General features: G+C 35.4%; 1 protein-coding gene and 1 long non-coding RNA gene across 2 annotated transcripts in view; one reads left to right on the top strand and one right to left on the bottom strand.

Annotated features, from left to right (window-relative positions):
* The window catches only part of COL4A4 (collagen type IV alpha 4 chain), a 61,922-nt gene that overhangs the window by 7,473 nt on the left and 29,694 nt on the right, over window positions 1-24,755 (top strand). Inside the window, exons 5-20 of the mRNA XM_015871390.2 lie at window positions 8,509-8,643; window positions 9,538-9,582; window positions 10,583-10,699; window positions 13,244-13,312; window positions 13,560-13,595; window positions 14,160-14,222; window positions 14,673-14,708; window positions 14,882-14,923; window positions 15,991-16,071; window positions 17,103-17,156; window positions 18,294-18,353; window positions 18,986-19,030; window positions 20,409-20,462; window positions 21,570-21,639; window positions 23,733-23,837; window positions 24,376-24,540. Of these exons, the coding sequence (XP_015726876.1) occupies window positions 8,509-8,643; window positions 9,538-9,582; window positions 10,583-10,699; window positions 13,244-13,312; window positions 13,560-13,595; window positions 14,160-14,222; window positions 14,673-14,708; window positions 14,882-14,923; window positions 15,991-16,071; window positions 17,103-17,156; window positions 18,294-18,353; window positions 18,986-19,030; window positions 20,409-20,462; window positions 21,570-21,639; window positions 23,733-23,837; window positions 24,376-24,540 (1,177 nt within the window). The remainder of the gene's footprint in view (window positions 1-8,508; window positions 8,644-9,537; window positions 9,583-10,582; window positions 10,700-13,243; window positions 13,313-13,559; window positions 13,596-14,159; window positions 14,223-14,672; window positions 14,709-14,881; window positions 14,924-15,990; window positions 16,072-17,102; window positions 17,157-18,293; window positions 18,354-18,985; window positions 19,031-20,408; window positions 20,463-21,569; window positions 21,640-23,732; window positions 23,838-24,375; window positions 24,541-24,755) is intronic.
* On the bottom strand, window positions 15,529-19,875 carry LOC107318051. The gene is made up of 3 exons (XR_001557138.2): window positions 19,825-19,875; window positions 17,336-17,568; window positions 15,529-16,053 (listed from the first exon to the last, which is right to left on the bottom strand). It is a non-coding gene; the product is annotated as an uncharacterized LOC107318051 (long non-coding RNA).

Genomic DNA, 24,755 nt, shown 5'->3' with positions numbered 1-24,755 from the left:
CAGCATATAGTTACATATAGCTAGTAAAAATAATTTAAATGTTAAACAAGGAAAAGACTTATTTAGATACATTCTCTGATTAGTGAACAACTGAATAATTGACAGTGTATGAAATAATTTCCTTTCAAAGCACAAGTGTTTAAGTTTTGTTCTTAAAAATCTTGAATAACAAAACGGTGTGCCCTGTTTGTATACAGTCTGAGAGGCCACAAAAGTAAGGCACACCTTTCCATTACTTTGCTTCTGCAGTCAGCTGCATGCTTTGCTGTGTCATGATTGCTGCCCTGGTGTCCTTGGATCCTATCCTAATCCTCCAGGATTATGTCTATACAAGAGTACCCCATACTGTAGAATTTTCATAATAGGGGCCTAGGATGTGTCTATCTCTGTAACACTGTTAACAAAGAGACATCCCAGGGAGAGTATTTTGACTAGCAGCATTGCAGTGTCTCACAGTGCTACTGAATAGACTGATTTAGATACCTAAAACCAGATCTGAAGTATCATTTAAAAGAAATTTAAACTTTGAACCTAGGGGAAAAGGAAAAGATAATGAAATTTCCCCCAATTCTACTTCTCTCATTAGATTAGAGGTTCTGAATTATGCATCTGAATTACAAATTACATTGAGTATAATCATTCAATATTGCAGTCACTAAGGTTTCATATCAAGATATCCTCCTCTGGTAAAAAGAATCACAACTCATGCATTTGCAGTTAGTTTTCTAAATGCTTACAAGGTCTAGATCAAAGTGCCTAATAGAAGTGCAATGGAAAAATAACATCATTATGCAAATTTAAATCAGAATTGTACCATTCTCTAAAACAAGTCTGAAATACACACGTGGACTGACAAGTACAGTTCTTCCAATGTAACATGAATCTATATGCCATACAATGATTTCTAGCCATAGGTAAGTAAAGAGTTGAAGTATGGCTGATAAAGCCATTATTTGAAAAATAGCTTAAATAAGCATAACTTCAGATAGATTGTTGCAAATGTTTTAATGCATAATGATTAATTCTTTTATATAGGATTACATAGTCTTTTTCTCAGTCTGCTGTCCTGTTGATTTCTAAACTCGGCTGTGTTCTGCCTTTACACTTCGACACACAAACTTTGCTTTCCTAGTCTTTGCAGATAGTAGTCATTGCAAAATAAATAACTTATTTATCTTATTGTTAGCTTCCTAGAATGCAAAACATCATGCTTTATCTTCTGCTTGGTCTGAGCTCTGCTTCCAGGCTTGTTCATCAGGCATTTGTGTCTAACCTCAGTCTTGTCTTAAATTGAAAGAAGTGAATGTACTGTTAAAGCCTTTGTCACTGTACAGTATGTAAGTATAAAATTTCAGAAGCGTTCTGTTTATTACATAATCCTTCTCTATAAAAAAGTAGGGGTAAGATCAACAGTGTGCATTCTGTTTCTTAGTGTTGTATTTTTTTTCCCCCCTTTTTTACTATTTAGAACAGGCTTCATGTCAAAAATAAGGATGAGCTTGCCTCCTCAGCAAACATTTGCTGAAAATACAAAAATATTATGGGAAATTCATGGATTTGCTGGGCAAGAGGCAATGGAATGGTAATCCCATCCAAACTAGCTGGAAAGCCAGCCTTACAGCAACTTCCAAAGTTAACAGATCTTTATTCAGTTGCACAAAAGAAACTGCAATATGGGAGGCTTTTGCAAATGCTGAAAAAGAATGGCAGTATCTAAGTGAGCTACACATACAGTGTATGTACTGAATTACATTGGCATATGTAGCCTACACCATCTTTTGTTCTGTTTTGTTGTTTTTGTTATTTATTTTTGAATTCTTTTGCATCAGGGACGCAGATGTACAAGATTCTTTTCATGATGTTCTGTTAAACATTGCAATCTAAGATTTATATGGGAGCAAGGGCGAATTGTCATGTAACAGTAAGATATCCCATATATTAGGGTCACACAAGGTTGGACCATCTTATCCAAACTCTTCCAAGGCCTGAAAAAAACATCCTTCTTTAGACTAGCTGGAACATGAATACTCAACTGTTATTCTTCATCTTTGTTATTGGATGTTATCTTTGTTATCTACTTCCAAGTAGTGGTACAGTTTCAAGGGAGAGTGTATGTTAACCAGGTTTACAGATGGCATATAAGTTAGTATACAGTGTTTTATCTCCCTTAAAAAGTGTGCTGTTGTAGAAACAATCAAGCCAAGTGCGTTATTTTTAACACATCTGGCTGAATCCATTAAAAAGACGCTGACAGTACTATAACACAGATTTTGTGATAGGCAGTCATCATGGGTCCGACTTAAAAGTGATAGACTGATGTCTGAATAGGAGTCTAAACAGCTTCTTTTGTGCATTGCAAGTGGTCATTCTCTATGTCCTTCTCCACACGCTGATGAAAAGAGTATTTTTAAGGAAGTTAGAATATCTTTCTATCTGCTTATAAAAAGCTGTTGTCTAGTTTCGTCATTAAAGTGTGCCAATCTGTTAAGGGTTTCACTTTGTCAGCAAACCGTGAAGAAGAAAATATCATGGCAAGTTTCATTTGAGGAATTATTTTTGACACTACATAGGGTATTTGATGACATTGCCACTATGCAGATATTAGAATGTTACTTTTCTTTTGGCCCTTCATTGAAAGCATTACCCATTGGAAGTTTAGCTACTAAAATGAACAAATACATTATTTCTATGTTTGGAGTAGACTGATAGACAATCAAGAGATATCTACTGAACTGGAAGTAGGATATGTTTTAGAGCTGATATAAATCAGCTTTATTTATAATCACCAGTAAAAAGTGACATGTATTTACGTTTTGTAAAGATAAAACCATTTAAATTTGTTTATTACCTAACAGTAGCACTCAGCTCTCTCCTAAAATAGCTAACAATTAGGATAATAATTTGCCTCTCTTTCTCTAGCATGGGAAATTATGTCCTTCAGAATTCCTGCAGTATTGAATCAGAGGCCTAAAAAATGCTGGCTGCTCTAAAAACATTTTGGTAGTTAAAAAAAAATGTTTGCAGTTAGCACTGACCAATTGTAAACCTGTCCTGTGCCAACCCCAGAGTTTGATCCCATTCAATTCCTTTGGCTTTGTTTATAGAGTTAAGTAGATTTAGAAAGCAAGCATCTATTCATGACCCAACCTGATCAAGCTTCCATGAGATCATGTGAAATGCCTGGAGCCAAGAGAATAACAAATATAACTCGGCAAGACCAATGTTCGTTCTTCTGCAGATGAAGCAAGTTGTCTATATTCATAGTAGTTTAAGAGAGAACTTAGTAAACAGGTGTCTAAGAAAAAAGTCTCACATTTTTTTGCATATGAGGTGAAAGAAATAAGCATTTCTGAAGAATACTAAATTAAATCGTTGCCCAAGTTAAAAAGTCAGCTCATGAGTATTTCAGGACTACGGGTTACTGATTGTGAAATCTAATTCTATGGTAGGTCTGTCTTCTGATCTTGCTATTCTTGTCACATGTATGGATCCTGTGGGATATCATGTTTCTTTTGTAGGTTCTGTGGGTTTACCAAGTCCAATTTTCAGCAGTATAAACATATGTAAGATTCACTAACTGGGAAACGGGAAATTCTGAGTTTTTTGTGCCTAGCAGGTGTTTTTTAAACCTCATTTTTTTTTTACACAGAGTACAATGGATATACATAACATAAATTAATGGCAGTCTGTCATTCACATGGAATGTCTAGCAGTTAGATTGAATTTTTAAGCTGCACACTGATGGAGCAAATATATAAAATCCATTGATTTGATCTCAAAATACATGTGCTTCGCTAAATCCATTATTGGAGATACAGCATGCATACTAACATTTGAGGAAACCCAGATGTGTCTCATTTTTTTGCCTTATACTTGTTGATCATTTTTTCTTAGTATATTAGCTGCAATATAGTTTTAAAATAGAAGATTTCTGAGATAGTAGAGAATAGACTCTACTCACCAGAATGCGGAATAGCGAAGGATCACTTTGTTCTCTTCACTATGAGGGCTGTTTGTGACTGTTCTTTGTACAAAATGTACCACTACAGCATCTGTAAAATAACATTATTTATATTAGGTATGTTTCTATTTTTTTTCCAAAAATTTTAAACATCATAAAATTCTTTTGTTCTTGAGGACTTTCCTTATTTGTTTTGGTTCTCCTGTCCCACAATAGAAGAAGTAGTGTTTTTATCAATTTCAGATTGTTGTCTTTTTCCTCACTGAATAAGACAATTTGAGGTATTACAAAACTCTACAGAATTATTCTTTTTCATAGATGTGGATTAACCAAATATTGCCAATCAGCGAATCAATCAATCAATCAATCAATAAATAAAATAAAATAAATCATAGAATGGTTTGGGTTGGAAGGGACCCTAAAATTTCCAACCTCCATTGCCAAGGCCAGAGATACCTTTCTGTATATGAGGAGGTTCAGTGCTCCATCCAACTTGGTCTTGAATATCACAGCAAAAGTTAATTTTATTTTATTAGCTAATCTGATGTTAATGATTTTTGGTCTAAAATACTCTTTGTAATTTTCTGCTTTCAACTGTTAACAATCTTAGCACTTCAGTACCAAGTTTTCTCATTTAGTATCTCTTTGATGCAATAGTGACACCCACTGGATTATTGGATGCCTCTTGTATTCATGGTTGTTCGGGGTTAAAAAAAAAAAAAAAAGAAAAGAAAAAATATATGGTGAAATTTTTCTCAGCTCTTCACTACGATTTGTTGTGTTTCAACAAGATATCACTATGAAGTCACTTACAGGGGTTGGAATGGAGCACTGGAGTTAATCTAGTTAATCTAGACCAATCCTTCTGCTAAAGCATGTTCCCTAGAGAAGGTTGCATACAAAATCACAGAATTGCAGGGGTTGGAAGGACCTCTGGAAATTATGATCCATCACCAAGTGCTACATTCCCAAAGCATACTGGATCATCACAGAATATTATAAAAGAGCACAGAATATCCTAAAAGATTGCAGCATGATCAAGATGTTGAGACAAGACAGGCACTATGGTTACTGTTGAATTTAATTGGCTTAAAATATGACTATGAAAAGAAGCTACGTAATACTTAAAAGTCACCATCTCATCTGTTGTTTCTGAACAAACTCGCCGTTAATTATATTCCATATATTTTTCAGTTAAATAAAGATTTTTCTTGAAATACTGTCTTGAAATAAAGTCTTGTCTTGATCACGTTAGTAATTAGAAAGTTGATTTGGAAGTCTTAACTTACAGTAGAAATGGTTTTGGTCCAAGTTCTGCACAGTTAGAGTGGGGGAGTGGAAACCTCCCAGAATAGACACTCCTAAAAGGCCCGAGTTCCAGAAAGGGAGAGTGCATGCATGGAGCTTAAGAGTAGCTGCAGTTTTTTCCACCTCACCAAGCAAATTACAAAAGAAAATATCTGTCTGCAAATGGCTTTGTGTGCTCTCCTCCACTCTAGATTATTCTGTTTCCCTCCATTTCTCCATTTTATCCCTGGTGAAATGATAAGGACTGGTTACATGTCAGAGTCAAGTGAAGAATGAAAAGAGTACTACATTATCTGCCTACAACCTGTTACTGGGCAGTTGCTGAGAATTTTTGGTTTTGTGTATGTGAGCAAAAGGTAAATGCATTTCACAAATTCCCCAATAATTCCACATTGCGTATCACATAGAGGTACTGTTCTAATTGAAGCTAATAGCTGATCATCTTTTGACTTCAGTGATAACAAGAAGTGAGGCACAGAATTCACTCTGATAGCATGAACCTATTTGTTTGTTTACTTTGTTTATTTCCAATTAAGACTACTCTAGAATGTCAAATTTTCAAGCAGTTAATGCTCAGGGCACTCTAAAAATCAGGTGCTCTTTGGTGTATCAGGCAAGCAAAAGAAGTAATTCCAACGAATCTTGGCCATTGTCTTTTCTAAAGCGTAATAAATGCCTCACTGCACAATTCTGATTTATTTGCGGTTTTAGTTGCAGGAAACATACTTGATCCAAGAAAAGTAATCTTGTTTTGTCAGAAGTCAGTTTCTTACTGCAGGTCAAGCCCAGGATACACTAAAATGTACCATAGTTTTGACATGGCTGGTTCTTTACCTAGACAATTAGCAAGGCCATGAAAACCTAAATGAATTTATTGACATCAGATGGAAGAGGAGGCATAATATTCATTCCATTTTAACTGAGCTATTTTGTCATTTCTACATGAACATGACATGACTACCTTCATCCTCTTTATTTGTACAGCTGTCCTGAGACTGCAGTGCTGTGGTAGTCACATTGGATGGGCACAAATAATAGATGTGATAATAGATGTTATGACATGGTATCAGTTTGGTCTTAACAAAGCTCCCAGTCATTATCAGTCTTTGAGCTGAAAGAAAGAGAGACAATCCACCAGCTTCACATGGCATTCTAAAGTTGTATCAGCTGTCAAACCTATTGTGAATTCTGGATTCAGTGACTCTGTTTTATGACTTCACTACCTCCTGCTGAAGACACAAACCGTGGAGTCAATTAAATTAGCAGGGTAGCAACTAAAGACATTTTTATGAGCCCGAAGGGCCACATGTCCATAATTTAAAAAAAATTCTCCATCGACTATTGGATGCAGAGTGTACACATTAATAAAAATATTAAAGTCAATGCAGAAATTTGCCAAGAAGATGCTTTGTTAACATCAAGGCATTTGAGCATTACTGAGAAATAGCTTGTCATTTTTTTCCCCCCTTCCTGAAGGGTGTTATATTTTGCATGGCAACAGCTAGTTCCATGTACGAAAAAAAAGTACTGCTTCTAGGAGAGTGAGTTGTTCAAATATTTGCATTTTATTATTTTATTAGCCTAATTTGTTTTACTTTTTTGATATTCAAAATGAATTTTTAATCAAAATGATCTTCCAGTCTTTTTTTAATCAAGGTATTAGAGTTTGTAATAGCTTCTTTAGAAGTCTATCAATGAAAAAATCATTTTTTTCAACAGAGGAGGTGCAAAGTTCTGCCAGTAGATTAGCTGCAATTGTTCATACAAGTAAATACTCAAATAACACCCGGAATTCTAGCTATCCATTGTTAAAAAGGATGCAGAATCAGCACATTCTCCTACTGGTAGCCATGAATTTCTGTAGCATTTTACACTTTAAATTATACTATCAAGAAAACGATAACTGTCTCTGAAGACATGATGCTGGTTTTACCCTGGAACTTTTGCTCATGAATTCATTGGAAGCAACATTAAGGTTTAAGTGAGAGTGCCAATAAAGGTAAATGTAACATAAGTTGTACAAGGATTCTTTTCCAGGCAGTCCTCTGCTCTCCTAGTAGGACCTTCATCTTTAAAGAAAAGAAAAAAAGACTTAAGGCTCTGCCTACAATTTTGGAGAAAATATTTTGTTTTAGACAGATTCAGACTGTTGAATTCTTTACACTCAGTAGAATGGAATTTAGTTCTATCATTTCAGCCTAATTTGATACATGGAGCTAATGAATATGTCAACAGTCATTTTTGATCTCTGTTCTTTTTCTTGAATCCATTCATAGGAAGTAATATATGGTCTGTCATTTCTGTGAATGGACGTTGTACTGAAATATCCTTTACTGCCCTCATGTGGTTTTAAAGACACACTTTCTCTGATAGGCGTTCGGCTCCATATTGCTCTCTTTTTTGGTAACGTGGTATAGCGAAGGCTTTGTAAGGTAAAGTGTAGACAGCTAAAATCTTTGGTGTAATCATTATTTAGCAGCACAGAACAAGAACTGCTACCAGACCCAAATAAATCCACACTGGTGCTATAGATTGAAAAAGCTACTTGTTCTTTGTCACAGAGTGTTCTTACTTGAGAATAAAGGTGACCTGGGAAAACTTTGTACAAATACACAAACCGTATGATGTTGTAGGTGCAAATGCTGAATTTAGAGTTATATAGAGACAAATGACATTCTGAAGCCTCCTAAATTCTTTCAACAGTCTATTCAAATTGATACTTTGTGTCTTTGATAACAGCTAACTTTTTTTTCCTACGTGAAGCTTTACACCTTTTTCATTAAAAGACACTAAAATCTTAGAATGATAGTGGAAGATATGTGACCAAGAAAACTTAAGATAATGAGAATATAATATAGCTTAGAAGAAAAAGGGAACTCCATTGATTTGTCTACAAATGCCTTTTCTATAAAATGAGCCACTACTTCTTCCCTGGTGGCAGAAATATGGAGTCTTATTCTTACAAGTGTTACTTACAGAGCCAGGAGGACTTGGAATTTATTCCAGTCGACTTCAGAGTGGTGCTGGAGACCTGCTGAAAATAAAATTACTGCCTTAATCAAGTTATTTAAATTTAAAAGTTGTGTTTAAATAGCACCTAATGCATAGAATAGATCTGGTGCCTGAATCATAATAATGTATACATTTTAAGCCTTGTTTTATCTGTACAATCATCTCTAATACACTACCTACTTCAAGGTTTACAGTAGTATTTACTTACCTCTTTGGACTCTTTCCAGGGTCAACCTGGTGAGCTGGGAGCTCAAGGTCCAATTGGAACCTTGGGATCTACAGGACCAGCTGGTCTGCCAGGGGAAAAAGGACAGAGAGGTGAGAATGGGCAGCCTGGGCCAGCTGGACAAAAAGGTGATAAGGTAGGAAACACCATAGACAGCTCTATTGGGCATGTAAATTATGTAATGTAAAGTATTAGCCAATGAAACAGAACTTAAATGATTAGAAAGCATTTGCTAAACTATACTCTTGCATCAGCTTTCTTTAGAAAACGTGTTTCGGTGCTTGGTTTTTTTTTTTTTTTTGTTTTTTTTTTTTTTTTTTTGGTTTTTGTTTTTCCTTTGGGTTGCAAAACTAGAATCATCAGGGAACAGAAAACAACAACAGAGATGAGTCTTTGATTAGTTTACAATCCTTAAACTCAGAGCAGGCTGTGGGAGGAATGTGGAGCTGGGGGGAGTATTATGGTAGTTTTAAAAATGCTGTACACTAAACAGAATTTTATTACCACTTCCGGGATAAAAATTGCAGTTCAGGTTTGTGTCTTACATAGCTGTACAATCCCTGTAATTAACTCTTGCTACTTTATATCAATTTCAGTTGTTTAATTTCACTGATCTCAATGGATAGCAGAAGTCTTTAAAGCAAGTGTCTGACATGCATGAAATATAAGCCCTGTAAATAGAAACTGCTGCTTATATTACCAAAACAGGACCAGGATCATAAAAATTATCCATAGAATAATATATTAATTATAGGCAACTTCTTCTCTCTACTTTTGTAGTCACTGGAGAGTCAGCAAAGTTAGGAATTTGTCATTTGTCTTCTTCCATGGGTAGCTATTGACCTTAGGTTCATACTAAATATCTGACAAGAGTTAATGGGTTTATTTCTGATAAAATTGTGGCTTAAATTCATTTTTCAAACAAGAGTATGCTTGTTTATCACTATACGGTATCATGTATTCTTATTTTTCATTTTATAAGCGTTAATGACATCAGCAACTTTGTTTTTTTCATGTTATCTGTTTTTAGGGCCCAACTGGAGTCCCAGGATTTCCAGGTTTAGATGGTGTTCCTGTACGTATTGAATGAATATTGCAGTTTCTTTTAAGTCAAAGCAAATCTTCTGATAAAATGATACACTTAATATGTTGTTTGCTTTATACCTGTAGCTATTGTGCCACCTACATAGTTATTTGTGCTGCAAAAATATAAATTAGCTATAATAATTTCAACTGTGTTTTTTATTTATAAAAAGCTCCACAGAAACCCAAGAAAATAATCACATCATTTTCATGGGGAAGTGGGACAGTGAAGGTAGAGACAAGCCTTAGTCCTTGCAGTCCTTGTCAGTGCTAGGATTAAAAACAATTTGTCGATTGTCTTAGGCTCTATATAGCAGACTATAGTTTGATGCATTCTTCGCAACTCTGAAAGTCATCTCAAATCACGTATTGTTTTTTGATATATTTTTTTTAATTACTATTATTTTTGTCTGTAGTTCTTTTCCAGGCAGAAAGAAAATAACCAGACATTAAATTTTACACGAATAAGGACTGAAGAAGTCAGTTCTAAGTGTAGAAACACACAATTATAAATTTTTGTGAATGTGGTTTTTAGTGTGAAAATGAGTGTGATTAAAAAGAAAACAAAACAAGCTGGTATCTCTTAGATGTAGTATATAAAAAAGAGAGCTTTTCATTACAGCCGTAAGATTATAGCTAGATATAGACAGATAGCTATATAGCTAGAGAGCTAATCTGCTTTTCCTGAGAAAATAGCCCATTAGTTACCAACTCAAATGAGAGCAAGACCAAGCTCTCTACCCAGTGCTGTCCCCATTATATTTACCACGTATCAAAGAAAAATATAAAAAATATAGGGTTCCAATTCTTCATTTCAGGAATAAAAATTGATCGTAATGGAAGATATTTCTAGTGCAGGGAGCGTGAAGCTGGGACTACTGTGAGATGGTCTCTACTTCAGCTCTGTGATATTTGTTTCTGAATTGTTTCATTAATTTAAAACTAATTTTCTATGTATTGCAATGCATCTCAAATGTTAAACTGCCTTCCAGGGACTACCAGGAAGTGAAGGACCCAGGGGCAAGCACGGTGTAGATGGCTGCAATGGCTCAAGAGGAGATCCAGGATTTCCAGGCGAAAATGGATATATTGGACCAAGAGGTCCTTACGTATGTTAAAGGCATTGCTATTGTCTAGTAATAACATATATCTACATTCTTCCTTTCAATCTAACAGCTTTTTAAATGAAAGGATTTTTAGACTACTGCATTAGCTTTACACTTTACAGTAAAGTTCCAAGGACCTTCTACTTTTGCTGAAGATAATGTGATTGAAAAACACTTTGCAGAGTAAGATTGAGGTTGAATGTAAGTTCATATAGTCTTTTAAGTACATGTGTATAGGTGGAGAGTTAAATGCTGCTTTGTTTCACCAGTGCATAACAACACCAAATCTAAGACTGTTTTATAGAGGTAACTTGAAGTCAACATACCGTTTGTCATTACTAGAAACTTCTTAAAAGCCTTATGAGTAGGAACATACCTGAGATGAATTAGCAATAACTGGAATTCTCAACAAGTTTCAACAATTCCTGTAACATATAAAGATTTTTAATGACACAAATATATTAGTCTCTTCCAAAACAATGCCATTACAGTTTCATATGCCACTTTTTAAATAGCTTCTCATGATTGCTCTGTGCACGCTTAAACTTGCCTTATCATTTATCTGTAAACACAGAGTTCGTTTCAGTTAAAATATTTTAAATTAAATTAATGAAAATAAAATACAAGTTAATATCAGTAAGGGATATACATTACCATAGCTTTAAAGAAATTTTGTTGAACTGTTCTTGTCCCCAGTCTTTGGCTTCTTGTGGAAACAATTTTTCGTTGTCAGTGATTAATAATAACTTACTAGTTGATCTAAGACATTTCCTGGAGTTTTCTAAATCAAAAAATTAAACAACTGCAGTCTACATGAAAAGACGGTTGTGTTTACTATAAGCTAAATGAGATGCTGATTCAGCCATAGGCAGTCAGTGATGGAGAGTGAGAAGACATGATCAAAATACAGCAAATAGAAAAAGCATACAACTCAGGTCTTGGACATGTAATAGATGCTGTCATAAAACTAGATAAAATACTTACTAATTTATTACGCCTCTTGTGGTATAAATCATTAGTTATACCTCTCAAGGCAACCTCTAAATGGTAAAATGGCTTAAGTCTCAAGTTGTTAATTTTTTTTTGTTTGTTTTCTTACACTTTATGGCTTTTAAAATGGAGTTCTACCTTTAATATTTAGCCAAATGATATAAAATAAAAATGAGACGTGAGACAAATTGCAGCATACACTCTCCCAATTCCAAGATCATGCTATTTGTTAGGCCTAGTATTTGCAGCCTACAAAGATAGGGAGACACAATAGGCATGTAGCTTTGGATATCTACACAAAAATCCAATGCAAATTAGTTTAGTTACTCAGAAAAACAAGAAATAGTAATCATATTTGCTTGTGTGCGAGAATGCTGCTCCAACCTCTATATAGATTGCCTATTTTTAAATCAGTTTATTACACCAAGTACTGACCTGGCTATATATTACAGCTAACAATTTAAAGCTGCTTTTTATTTGTAATACTGTCCTGCATCATTTTATATAACTATGTGTGTATATTACTCCCCTTTACTTCATTTACCCCACTAATGAATTAGAGATTAGTTTTTATTTGAAAGCCATTGCTTTAGTCATGTAATTGAATATAATAAATAAATCTTATTACACAAATTCACATGTAAAATAACAACTTACAAATAAAAATTTTGGTATGCTTAATGTGTTTCCTAGCAGCTGTTCTATGATTTGTAAACTGTATCAAATTTACTGTAGGTATATCCAGCTGTAGGCAGCTGTAGCTCTTAACACATCATACCAGGAATGACTTTCTTGATTTCATTCTGACTTTAAGATTTGAACAAGTGGTGTATAATGTCAAGAAACCAGTGAAGTTTTAATGTGGTTTAATTGCAAAGCGGTACCCCAGTCTGTTGAAATCAATAGTTGTTACACAATTCAGTTATACCATCTGATATGATTTCTGAAATATTCTCATTTGAAATATCTTAATATGTTTGTTCTTCACATACATGTGTATCATGCTTTTAGACATCAATTCAACAATTTAAAATTTACCAGATTAATTAAGTCTGACTGAGGTTTTCAGGACCCAACAGGCTTTGGGTTTATTAATGTGTGATGGGTTGTGAAATATTTTTACTAATAGGTTGAGATCTATATCACAGTTCATACTTTCAGCTTTTTAATTGTATGCAGAATTGTACTAGGTTGTTCCACATCATATTATGAACTTTTAGAGAAGATGAAGTGTGTAATACTTGAAGCCACTAACTCATGAAAAGACAGGCATATTGATGTTGTTGATACTACGAGCAAGAGCTAAGGAACATCCCAGAGCAGGACTCAGAACCTGTGAGTTTTGTTCAATTGTACAGAAGGCAACTTCACATGCAAGGGTCTTATTAGACAAGAGAACTACAATATCCTAATGCAGTTATGCTGATTCTAGTGGATCAACTAATGACATATGGGCACTAGTAGTACAGCCTAAGAAATTATCATTCAGTCTGTGTAGAAGCATAGGATATCAATGAGTGGATCATAATGTTTTAAAATAATTATTTTTCTTCACAGGGAAACCCAGGGCAAAAAGGAGAAAAAGGAAATTCAGTGTATGTTTCGTATTTTGGAAAAGGACCTCCAGTAAGTGTCTGATAGGGGAAAAAAATAATATTTTGAAGGAGAAATACTAAGCAAATTTAATTGTTCTCATATGTCCTCAATGTTTAATGAAACTCTATTAAAAACAAAACAAAACAATAAATTAAAAGCAATCATATGATTAGAATAGACAGCTTGAAGACTTAACAGATATAACGTTGGAAAATTCCAACAACTACATAAAGTCAAAGCTTTTGATGTATCCTTTGCTAAATTTCTGTCTTTACAGGGAGACAGAGGTGATCCTGGCCCCCCTGGTATGCCCGTAAGTACTGCCAGTGGGTTCTATACTTGTCTTTTGTCTAGGAGATCTCTCTAATTTTTTTTTTGACAGCTTCTTCAACAGTATCTGTTAGGTCTCCCAAGAATATATAGCACACAACACAATATATAACACACGTTTTTTTGTTTTGTTTTTTTTTTTTGCCATAAAAGTTTAACTCATAAGAGTTTAATTTCACCACTGAGCTCTTACAAACGTATACGACTTCAGTTACTTTTCTTATGCTGCTGAAAAAGGTATTAGGTGATGAACTTCTTAAAGTCCCCATACTGTAGTACAGTTACTAACAAAGTATTCTTTCAATTCATTCATAAAATATAAGTGCACCGAACAATATCTGTACACAGTTATCTAGAAACTAAGCTGCCGTAATGGCTGTGAGGTTTCTGGTATGGTAATAAGCTTCAAGAGAGGCATACCTAAGTGAAATGCCAGTAGACTGAAATCAAGTGGTGCAGGCACTCTGGATAAAACTAGTTTTGTGGAAAAAAAATTGTAATCTCTTGGTATTTTTATGAACAGGCCATTTGTTGTCTTTTTTTTCAGGGACCTAGAGGATCGACTGGTACAACAGGCCCACCTGGATATCCAGGCCAACCAGGCATGCCCGTAAGATTCTTACACAGTTTCTCAGTCTTTCATTTTTAGGATATGTACACCAATATTAGAAATCTCTTCATTGTGAATCAAAGCCTAGACATAATTTTGAGGCATATAGTAAATAGAGTTTTTTACCTTAATTAACATTAGAGCATATGTTGCTTCTTCCCATACCTGTGAAAATGAGTCACCTGGTGGTCTGTGGTCACAGGGGAATGCTGCTAGTACTTTCTCCTTATTCTCCTTCCCTGAGACCACTTAGAGACAGGCAGATGTGAATCCAGAGTTCAGTCCTTCTGAAAGCAGTGGCCATGCTAAGTATATTGCACTTCTGATAAGTAAAACTCAAGAGGAAATTCTGCCTCTAGATGATTTTGGCAAGCGGAGATAATTTTTGAAGTAAAGTTCTATCTCTAAATCAGAAACATCACCTTACATTATTTTCATTCTCTTTTGAAGGGTATTCCAGGTTACCCTGGTTTGCCAGGTGAACAGGTAGGCAATGGCTTTTTCTGAAGTATGTAGTGAAATAATAGATTTTACACAGCTATTTGAAATGTCCTTTATGTCTACTTGTTACTAATTTTTTCATAAGAGTTACTTGATTAAATTCTCATATGAACATTTTCTAATAACTTTCAAACTATATATATTCCTTTGTCAATTAGGGAAATCCAGGCATTGGAGTGGATGGACAAAAGGGGGAACCGGTAAGGAAAAAAATATATATATAATTCTACAGTATAAAGAACATAAGTTTATCTTAGGAAAACAAGATTCATTTATTGAAGGTTCCTCAAACTGAGTAGAAAACTCAATTTTTTCCTGCCTTGGACATACACTTTTGAACACAAGCATTTAGATTTTGGATTCTATCTGTTTAGTTAGGATTTCTGTCCTTGCAGAGATCCTACCTTCAGATCCACAAGAAAAAAAGTGATCCAAGCATGTTCACAGAGTCTCACTGGGTTCCCTAAAATCCATTAAATTGTAGATGCACACTCCCAGTGATCATGTTAGAACAGGAGAATTAATGTAAGCTACTAAATCAGTTAATTCTATACAAAAGTAATTACTTCAATGAGCTGCATACCCAAAACAAGTGTATTCTGGGACCTGAAAGGCAACAGTCAACATGGTAGATAGCATTTCTCCTGTGTAGATACTGCCTAAATAATCACAGCACTACCCTCCAGTAGCAGTGGCTACTGGAGCAGTTCTTTAATCTAATTTCTTGCTGCATCCAGCAACAGGTGCTATGGAAATGTTGTAAGAAAAGGAGAAGAGCATAATGCTTCCTCTCCCAGTTTCACCATTAGCATACTCAAAGCACAGAACAAAAGTGAAATATTTGATTTTTCTTTTGCAAATTTATGTAGTCACTGTTTACAATCCATATAAAGTTAATAACATGCAGAACTTCCCTTAACAAATCAATAATTTCAAGTGCATTCACAAAGCTTTGTGTCAAAGGTTTTAGTCTAGAGCATGAGATATTGTCATTTATTTCCCTAGCCACATTATTTTTAATAAGTGACAAGAATAGGAGATAGTTAAGATTGTTGGCCATACTCATCAGAGAAGACTGCAGAGAAGCTTACAGGTCTCAGCACAAACTCTGCTATAAGCAAGCAACTCCGTATAAGCATTAGTACTAGTACTTGCTCAACAAGGACAAAAATACATACTGCTGTAGTGCAACAGCAAAACATTCCACATCTCACTGAAATGCTGCATGGAACAAAACATCTTTCTGCTGTTCCTCTGATTTCCACAGGGTGATGTTGGACTTCCTGGGCCACCTGGGTCACCACTGTTAGTTGGACCTCCTGGAGCTCAGCTGTTCAAAGGAGAAAAGGTTTTAATCTGTTTTCACATTTAACTGTGCTTGAACTGGCAAGTAATACCATTTTTGCTAAGGATGAAATAAAAAGGACAAATCTCTTCTTTCAATGTTCATTAATTTTCATAATTAATTTAATCTCTTATGTGGCTCTTCAGTATGACTTCTATTTCTTCTATTTATCAGATCTTTAGGTTTTTTGGGGTTTTTTTTTTGTTTTTTTGTGTTTTTGGTTTTTTTGGGTTTTTTTGGTTTTTTTTTCAGATTTCTCCAGCATAATGTTTTGAGCAGTCAACCCTAATCCTTCCAGGGTAAACAAAATAAGTGATTTTGTTGTCTATTTTTAATGCAAGATCCTGTTTTCTGGCCACTGAAAAAAATACAGTATTGTATACTTTAAAGTGTGAGAATTTTTGTTAAAAAAGGAGTTACAGAACTTATGTTACAGAGAACTCTATAGCACAGTCTCTGTGTTTCTCAAGTCTAATCTGCAAAAAACACAGAAAAGAAAAAGTGCTTTTTGGGATTCCTAGCCCTACATCATCGACCCAGAGATCTGATAGCCTTCAAGTACCGGATCTTAGGTTTTCATTATGGAAACAGCCATAGAATGAAGAAGAAAAGAACCACAAGAACATACATAAACTCCATGTTACTGTCAAGTGTGACTGGTGGCATGTTTACATAATCCACCATGCACCCCACACAAATTGAGGCTGTGTGCAAAAGAATGGATTTATATTTGTGAATACTTGTGTTAAACTATTAGAGCCACAGACACAAAATAACTCCTTTCACATATATTTGTAGGAACAGAGCCCCAGTTAGTAAGTCTTTAGAAATGAAAGGATATATCTAACTCAGTCCACAGTCATTGTGCTGGTTTGACAGTGTTAACAGAAGTAAAAATCAGCACTTAATGATTTTTTCTTCTTTTCTTCTGCCTTGTACACTCAGGGGAAAATCCCCAGTAATTCAGACTAGCATTTTGAAATGTTAACACATAAGTATGTCCTGCATAGTAAATACTACTTCTGTATATGCAGGGCCAAAAAGGAGTGCCTGGGATAACAGGATACAGAGGACCGCATGGACCTAAAGTAAGCAATGCGATTCTCTTCTTCCGTGGTGCTTCTGTTGTTATTATGTTGATCATTCAAAATACGAGGTGATGGAAGAAATAACACCACTTGTGCACTGGAATTTAACTACCACCTACATCATAATGAAAGCAAAAATATTTGAAAACCCTTTGAAAACCTTTCAGTTTTATACCTACCTATTGAATGTTGCCTGCTTGTGGAACTTCTATTTGTTTCCAGTTGGAAGGCTGACACAAATGACTCAGACCGTGAAGAAAACAGAAGTGCAGATTCTTTTTTCTCAAGGAGAGAAACAGAGGAAAACTGTGTGTGTTCTTAATGATGCATGCTTATATTTCCCTAATTACATTAGAGAAAGACTTTAACTTCACATTCTGGGTATCCTCAAAAGTAGAGATGGCAGAGCCACCTGTTCAGAGAGAGGGTTGCTGTCAGTATAATGCATATAAACATTAGTATACCAGAAAGAAGTTCCTCAGTGCTGAGCAGAAGCAGCCACAGAATAGATCATGGTGTCTTTATTGTTGATAGTTTTGAAGGGGAGAAATCCACAGACAGAAAACTACCAGATCTCAGGGAAAAAAATAACAGAAGATAGCTAGGGACAAATGAAAGGAACTAGTTTATATTAAACATTGATTTAGTTTTGTAGGCAGAGGAGAAGCCTAAACATCACATTTCTACATTCAAAGTGTAGCACCCTTTCAGGAAGTCATTTTTCATCATGATAGGACTGGAAAAGGAGACAAACTCCTTTTGTATTAAGACTTACTTTAAAAAATGTGGAGATTATATCGTAGTTCTAGTACTGGTTGTACCTGTAGATAACTGTACATTCATTACTTATAGGCAATTCCTTAGATTCTGCTTCATGGGGCCTTAAAGGTGCTCAAAATTTAAAAAAAAAGCAAATTTCTAAAAGTATGTTAAAGCTTGGTGAAGAAATCAAAACAACTTTCTTGAATAATTGAATATAAGTAGGTACTACTAGTAGTGCTTGATGAAGTAAGCCCCAGTGTTTTACCATAACAAACAAAATAAAAGATCCATTAAGTACAAACTTAATAAACATGCACATAAAATCTATAGCAAACTTTACCAGTTTAAATTAACAGAATGTTTTGAATACTCCAGGGAATACCTGGGAAAGGAGAAAAGGGTGAAAAAGGCATTCCTGGATTCCCTGGATTGCGGGTAAGGAAGCTTCAGAATAAATTACTTCACAAGTTCACTACAATTACTCTCAGAAAATATCTGGTGGTTTAAGTATGCGTTTCCAAACAAGATTTCAAGGTTTCTTTTAATTTGTCGTACTTTCTGTATAGAATATTTAGTAGTCTTGCTCTGGGAGTTACTGTGTCACAGACTTACACACAAGTTCAATCCTTCCTTGGAATGAAAGCAAATCTGTATGTTTACCTTTTAAATATTTAGTGCTGCATAAATTCTTAGAAGTAGCTCCGTTCTAAGGTACCAATTTTAATTTATTCCATACCTGCCAATGGCAGGTTTTTTTGTTTGTTTTTTGCAGCAGCTTGTTCATGATGTGCATAACAGTATATACATGGAGCAACAGATCCATTACTATATTTGCAATGTGATAAAAATAAATGAATACCCATCTAATTTACTTCGAGCAATAGTTCAAAATTCACGCCTACTTCTAACAAAACATTTGCAAAAGCTCTGCAAGTGCTAGCTATTGGAGGATATGATCCCAAGTAGTACAAGTAGTAAACATATAAGGAATATCAACTGCTAAGCAATACTGTACAGATCTAATTTGAGTAAGTTTTTACTGTTTTAACTCACATTATTTTTATCAGGGTAGCCCTGGTTCTCATGGACCTACAGGCTTTCCTGGAATAAAGGTAAGATGACAAATTATAGCAGCTCACTTTACAGCTACATCAGTGAGGCTTGATTTTCTGTTTGTTTTTGCAGATTTCCTCATGCTTGAGAGCTCACATTGCCTTACTTCCTTTTCCTTCTGTTACCACAGAAGTTCTATGAACTGTGTTTTTGAGTTTATATTGCTCCTTAAAATTTGTCTGAAGTTGGAGCCAAAGTTGTAAGTAGGAAAGGAAGCTGGTGGGCATGCAGATTGTGTGATAGAAAAGTTACAAAGAATAGTAACTTTGGTTGCCATGCTCTTGTTTTTGTTATTTTGTGTTAAGTGCATGTTTTGTTTAGCCCTCTAGCTCAAAAAATGCCAGGAGCAGTTACGAACTTCTTATATCTTATTGGATTAAAGAGTAATAGGTGTAGGCATACAGATGTGTGTTTTTTCCTTCTCTCCAGTTTACTTCCATATCTAGTTAAGATATGGATCATTATATTCCTAAATCACATTAATTTGCAGATACTTCCATCTTGAATTATGTTCCAGGTGACTTTCATCTGCAAAATGGCTTTTTACTCTATTTTTAATCACTGTTGATCTCAAGAATTTGAATATTGGATGAATAAATATATCAGCAGATCATAAAAGGACAGGAGGGACTGATAAGCAGCTGCTTTTCATGCAGTAATAGCAAATTAAAGCAGGTTGTTCAGCAGCATGACAATCAGAAAGATCAGTGCAGTGTAATGGATACAGGAAGTGTAATAACAAAGGGACTAGCACAATGGAAAGGTGTTACAAAGGGAAAGGAAAAGTGCTCACCCATCTCTGAAGATCTAGGCTCACAGGGGAGACTTCCACAAGGGAGGAATCTGCAACCAGACACCCTTCCCTAGAAGGGGTCAGTCCTTAAATGAAGTCTAAGAGAGCTGCAGCCAGCCTCTACCCCTTCTCATCACACAGGTGAATGACCTTCACCTGTACTCCCAAGGTTGACTGGGTCCTTTGCCCAGGTGCTCAATCTGGGCCAGATGTTCAGGCTGTGACTTAACAGTTACCAAACAGGCAGGCAGCAAGCCAGTTTCACCTGTGTTAAAAAGTCAGAGTTTTCTGGTATGTGTTCTAACTAATTCAGTGCCTCAGCTACACTTAACCCCAGTGACTACTATAAAAATAACCTGTGTAGATTTTTAAATTAAAAAGCAAACAAACAAAAATATAGAGGAGATTCTATGAAACATGTAATCTCTTCTACAAAACCATTGAATTTCTCTGGAAAAACAAACAAACAAACAAACAACTGTGGAAGCTATTATAATTTAACAGTATTTCATAAGTCTCTCACTGACTTTTTTTCAATTAATTAAATTAATGTCTAAATAGATGGTATTTATGATCCTTTCCAGGGAGAAATGGGTGTTGCTGGTTTTCCTGGGAAACCTGGCTATCCCGGCATCAAGGTAAAAATCAAATAAACAAACAAAAAAAGAACTACAGAAAAAACCCCACACATACACGCTTCCCCATATATATACTAATGATTCTTCCCAAATCTACCCACTTATTAGACCATCTCCTTTTCTACAAACATAATTACTCGTAAGTTTTACTGTTTTCAGGACACTTGGAACAAAGGTAATAAATAGCAAAGAGTAAAGATTTCAGCTTGGTGCATGTGAGAGTGAGAATTCCATTTTTTTAATACAACTCTAGATTTAGCAGCAATTTGGGGGTTCTGACATCTCCAGTACTGTATAAAAGTCATAAAAATATCAATTTTAAGAAGAGAAAGTACACAGAGGGGCATAGACTGCTTGGTTTTACTCATACAAGGATGGTCATCTAGTTTTCTCAGTTCTCCTTGCCCATGTCCTAAGACGCCCTGAACTCCAGCCTGAGGAATGCTACATAACTATGCAGTTCCCAGATTCACATTCTTATTTTCTCAGTTCCCATTTGCTGCAGACAGAAGGACTGATTTCTAATCCACACCACAGCAAAAAAGTCTAATACAATTTGCCACATAAAAGACTTCCTTAAAGTCCACTTCAGTTGGAATTCTAAATATCAGAATCCAGGCTAATGTAGAAATCCTCCAAGCAGAAGTGATTTTCCTTGCTGTTAGTAGAAACTTATATTTCCCTGGTGCAGATGTTTTAAACATCTTATTAAAACACTGAGCATTTTTTATCATTGATAACATCTGTCAAATTGAAAGCTCTTTTCTTAGTGCTTATCTGTCATCATAAAAGTAATTTCTATATTCTAATATAGAATTTTAAATTTTAATATTTACATCTTGGTTGTTAAAACATTTCAAATGGTGCTTATTATACAGTAAATGACTCAACTTTATGATGTATGAGAGAAATCAAGTGCAGAAGTTGCAAGTTCTGAAAAGCCAAATAGATACAAGTGATAGGTATATTAAGTCACTGGTAATCTGAAAGATATTTATTTTATGTCCTGTTGCCCAGGTGATATGAAAATGCTACATCCTTCCAGTTACATGCAAGGGCATTGCATGTTTATGCCTACCAGTACAATTTACTGTTGGATTCTTACAGGGAGATCCTGGAGAAAAAGGGCCCCCAGGTCCTCCTGGAGCTATTGGAACTCCACTGCGTACTGTGAAAGGTTAAAGACCTATTTTTTTATTATAAAGACCTATTTTGCTAAGGTGCTAGAAAGTAATCTCTAGGGACAAATCCTGAACGTAATCTTCTAGGTTTGTTTATGCCTCACTGATCTTAATGGAACTATGATAAATATACTTATTTAAAATTAAATGTTACTTGAAAGATCTTTATGCATACGGCCACAGTTAGATCTGCTAGACTGTCCCTAGTTATTGGGCCATGGCTTATTTAGGAAAGGGCTTTAAAAAATAAGCCCATGCTGGGTAATGGAGAGAAACAGGAAAATCAGGCTTCACATTGTAGTTCAGAAACCCTGTGTTCAGCATTGCCACAACACACATATTTTAGACTTTAATTAAGCCTCTTAGTGCGCAGCAGGGGTGAAATCCCGGTTCCTGAGTCTGCAGAAAGCTAATTCCATCAGGATTTCATCTCTGAAGTCCACTGAAGTCACTAAACACTGTGTTTTCCAGGCTATTCTCATTTTGTGTAACTGTTTTTTTCCAATACTGCAAACACAAGAAAATTGGAATATTTTGGAGTTTCATAATCCATAATTTCCATCTCTATTTCCTGAATATGTATTTTTTTTCTTACAAATCTAATATAGACAGATCAGAGAAATCAGTTTTTATACAAAATTTCTCAAGCTAAATTGTATATGGCAGTGCAAAATGATCTGTTCAAAAGTCTAGATTTTCTGGACAGTGAGAGAGAGCATGTGTTCTATGGCTGTACAACACATCCAGAAGAACCAAAGTTTTGGAAAGTACTGAAGCTGCTGTGCATGCTACATAATCTGAAGTGTACTAGGTCCTGTGACCTAGTACAAACTATGCTTGACTTCAAAAAAAGGTTGATCAACCTACTTTAATTCCACCTTATCAGGGTACTCTCACTCATTAATACAATCTGTAATGTTAATGTTTTAAAATAGACATTCCCAAACATCGTTTGCCTGGCTATGCCTGAGAGCTGCAGCTGTGTCTGGTGGGTGCTATGAGTTAACACCAGCTGGTACTCTCTTGCCAGAAGAAACATATGTATCATCTTTTCCTTCCTCCTCCAACTTCCTAGCATCTTTTCCCTACTTGTCTAGTACTCTCAATAGAATACCACTCAGTCTCATTGCCTTCCTACCAAAACCCAGGGCTGTGATTTTTAAATCTTCTCTCTTTTTCACAACTTTATTATCTAATTAGCAATAATGTGTGGAAGTTCTTACTTCCTGCACAGAAGGAGGCAGTGGGGAGCAGCCAAGCGTGGTGCCTGGAAGGGATTTGTTTTGGCATCTCAAAGAGAACCTGTACAGTAGAAACATTTTAACAAAGAACTTCCAATACATTGTATTTCTAGCACAGCAAATGCTGATTATGAACACCAAAATAAATCACAACACAATGCTGGCTCAGCAGAACCTCCCCACTAGGTAGGAGCTTCAACAAAAATCAACTAAAATTGTTTCCCATTGGCTTCTATGAGTTTCCAGCTCATGCAGCAAAAGATTTAAGACCATACTTAATTCTAATATCTCAAGTAACATTTAATGTTGGTTACGTGCATGATATGTGAGTAGACACTGAATATTCTTATATTTTTCAGAGAAAATGTCATTTTTCAGAATTGTTTGAAAACAGAATGCCAACATTTTGCTTTTCCAATTTCATTAAGCCCTCTGTATCTAATTTAAGCTTTATCACTAATTAATAACAAAAAATATGTATTGATTATAGCAATGTTGAAAATAAACACAGATACACACTGGATGCACATTTATTTTAACTGCTACATGTATTTATTTGGGACAAGCACTTTTCCCAGTGTTCCAAAATATTTAGCAAAGATACTACTACTGAGTGACAAAGTATTAAAACTGTGTCTGTGAAATGGGCAGGAATCCATAGAAAAGTAACCAAATCCTCCCACTTTAAAATTTGACACACATTTAAAACTGTTTCATGCAGATAAAGAGGGAGAGATTACTGTGTCTTACTTCTTTGTTGTTCTTGAATTGTAATTTCAATTGCTGTTTTATTTAAACTGTCAATTGCACGAGATGTTCATTTCATATATCTTCATAATTCCGTTTAGGCCCACCAGGAGATCCTGGATTTCCAGGTCCTGCAGGTGACATGGGGTCAGTTGGACCTTCTGGCCCTGCGGGTCTGCTAGGAAGACCAGGAGATGATGGAACAAGTAAGAGATTTGGGGAATAAAATAAGAACTCTATACCAGTAAGAGAAAATTGGAAGAAAATTCTTTGTTCTTGTTTCATGCAAGTCATCAACAATAAGGATTTGGGTCTACGGGCAGTGAAAAAAATAAATAAAAAATCCCAATATTTATTCATACTCATAAAAGAACCAAAATGTTCCAAATAGAACATTAGGAATTGCTAGAAAAGGAACAGAAGGCAAAGCTGAAAAGGCTCCATGAACTGTATATCCATGGTGTACATGTATCTGTAAAATTGTGCTCAAAAATCCTGTTCCCAACTTCAGTAAGTTGTAAAGGAGAGTGATATAGACTTTTTTGCTTTATGTAAGGACCAACAAAATAAACTGTGATATCTGGACAGGTGATAATGAGGAGAAGGGGCATTTGAAGGCACAAAGCAGAAGCCACTTATTTTTCCTGGGGACAGAAAATATAAATATTTAGATTTAAGTGTTATTTACTGTACCATGTATCTTCTGTGTGACGGTTCTGAATTGTCTGCATCATTACTTTGCAGGTCTGCCTGGCCTGCCAGGAATAAGTGGGGTACCAGGACCTCAAGGTTTTCAAGGTGACCCTGGTTTGCCTGGAACAGGTGAAGCAATTCCAGGAAGACCTGGATTTCCTGGGCCACCTGGACTACCAGGACAGCCAGGAAGACAAGGCTTACCTGGACTACCTAGTATGTTCAACAGCAATTTATGTTGTGAGAATACCATTCATAGATTTATTGCTTTTGTTAACCCTACAAAAATCTGAGAACTGCCCTTTGATAGATATATCAAATCTTAAATGTGTTATAAGAAATGTGTTTCCCATTAATTGTCAGTTAGGAAGATGTCAAGATCTTTAGCTTCCTGTGAGACTTGAATCCACAAAATAACATATAGGTAGAGT

The sequence above is a fragment of the Coturnix japonica genome, chromosome 9, assembly GCF_001577835.2.
Source record: "Coturnix japonica isolate 7356 chromosome 9, Coturnix japonica 2.1, whole genome shotgun sequence".
NCBI classification, from domain to species: domain Eukaryota; kingdom Metazoa; phylum Chordata; class Aves; order Galliformes; family Phasianidae; genus Coturnix; species Coturnix japonica.
The sequence above is the reverse complement of the archived record's forward strand: the minus strand, read 5'-3'. Positions and strand labels throughout refer to the sequence as shown.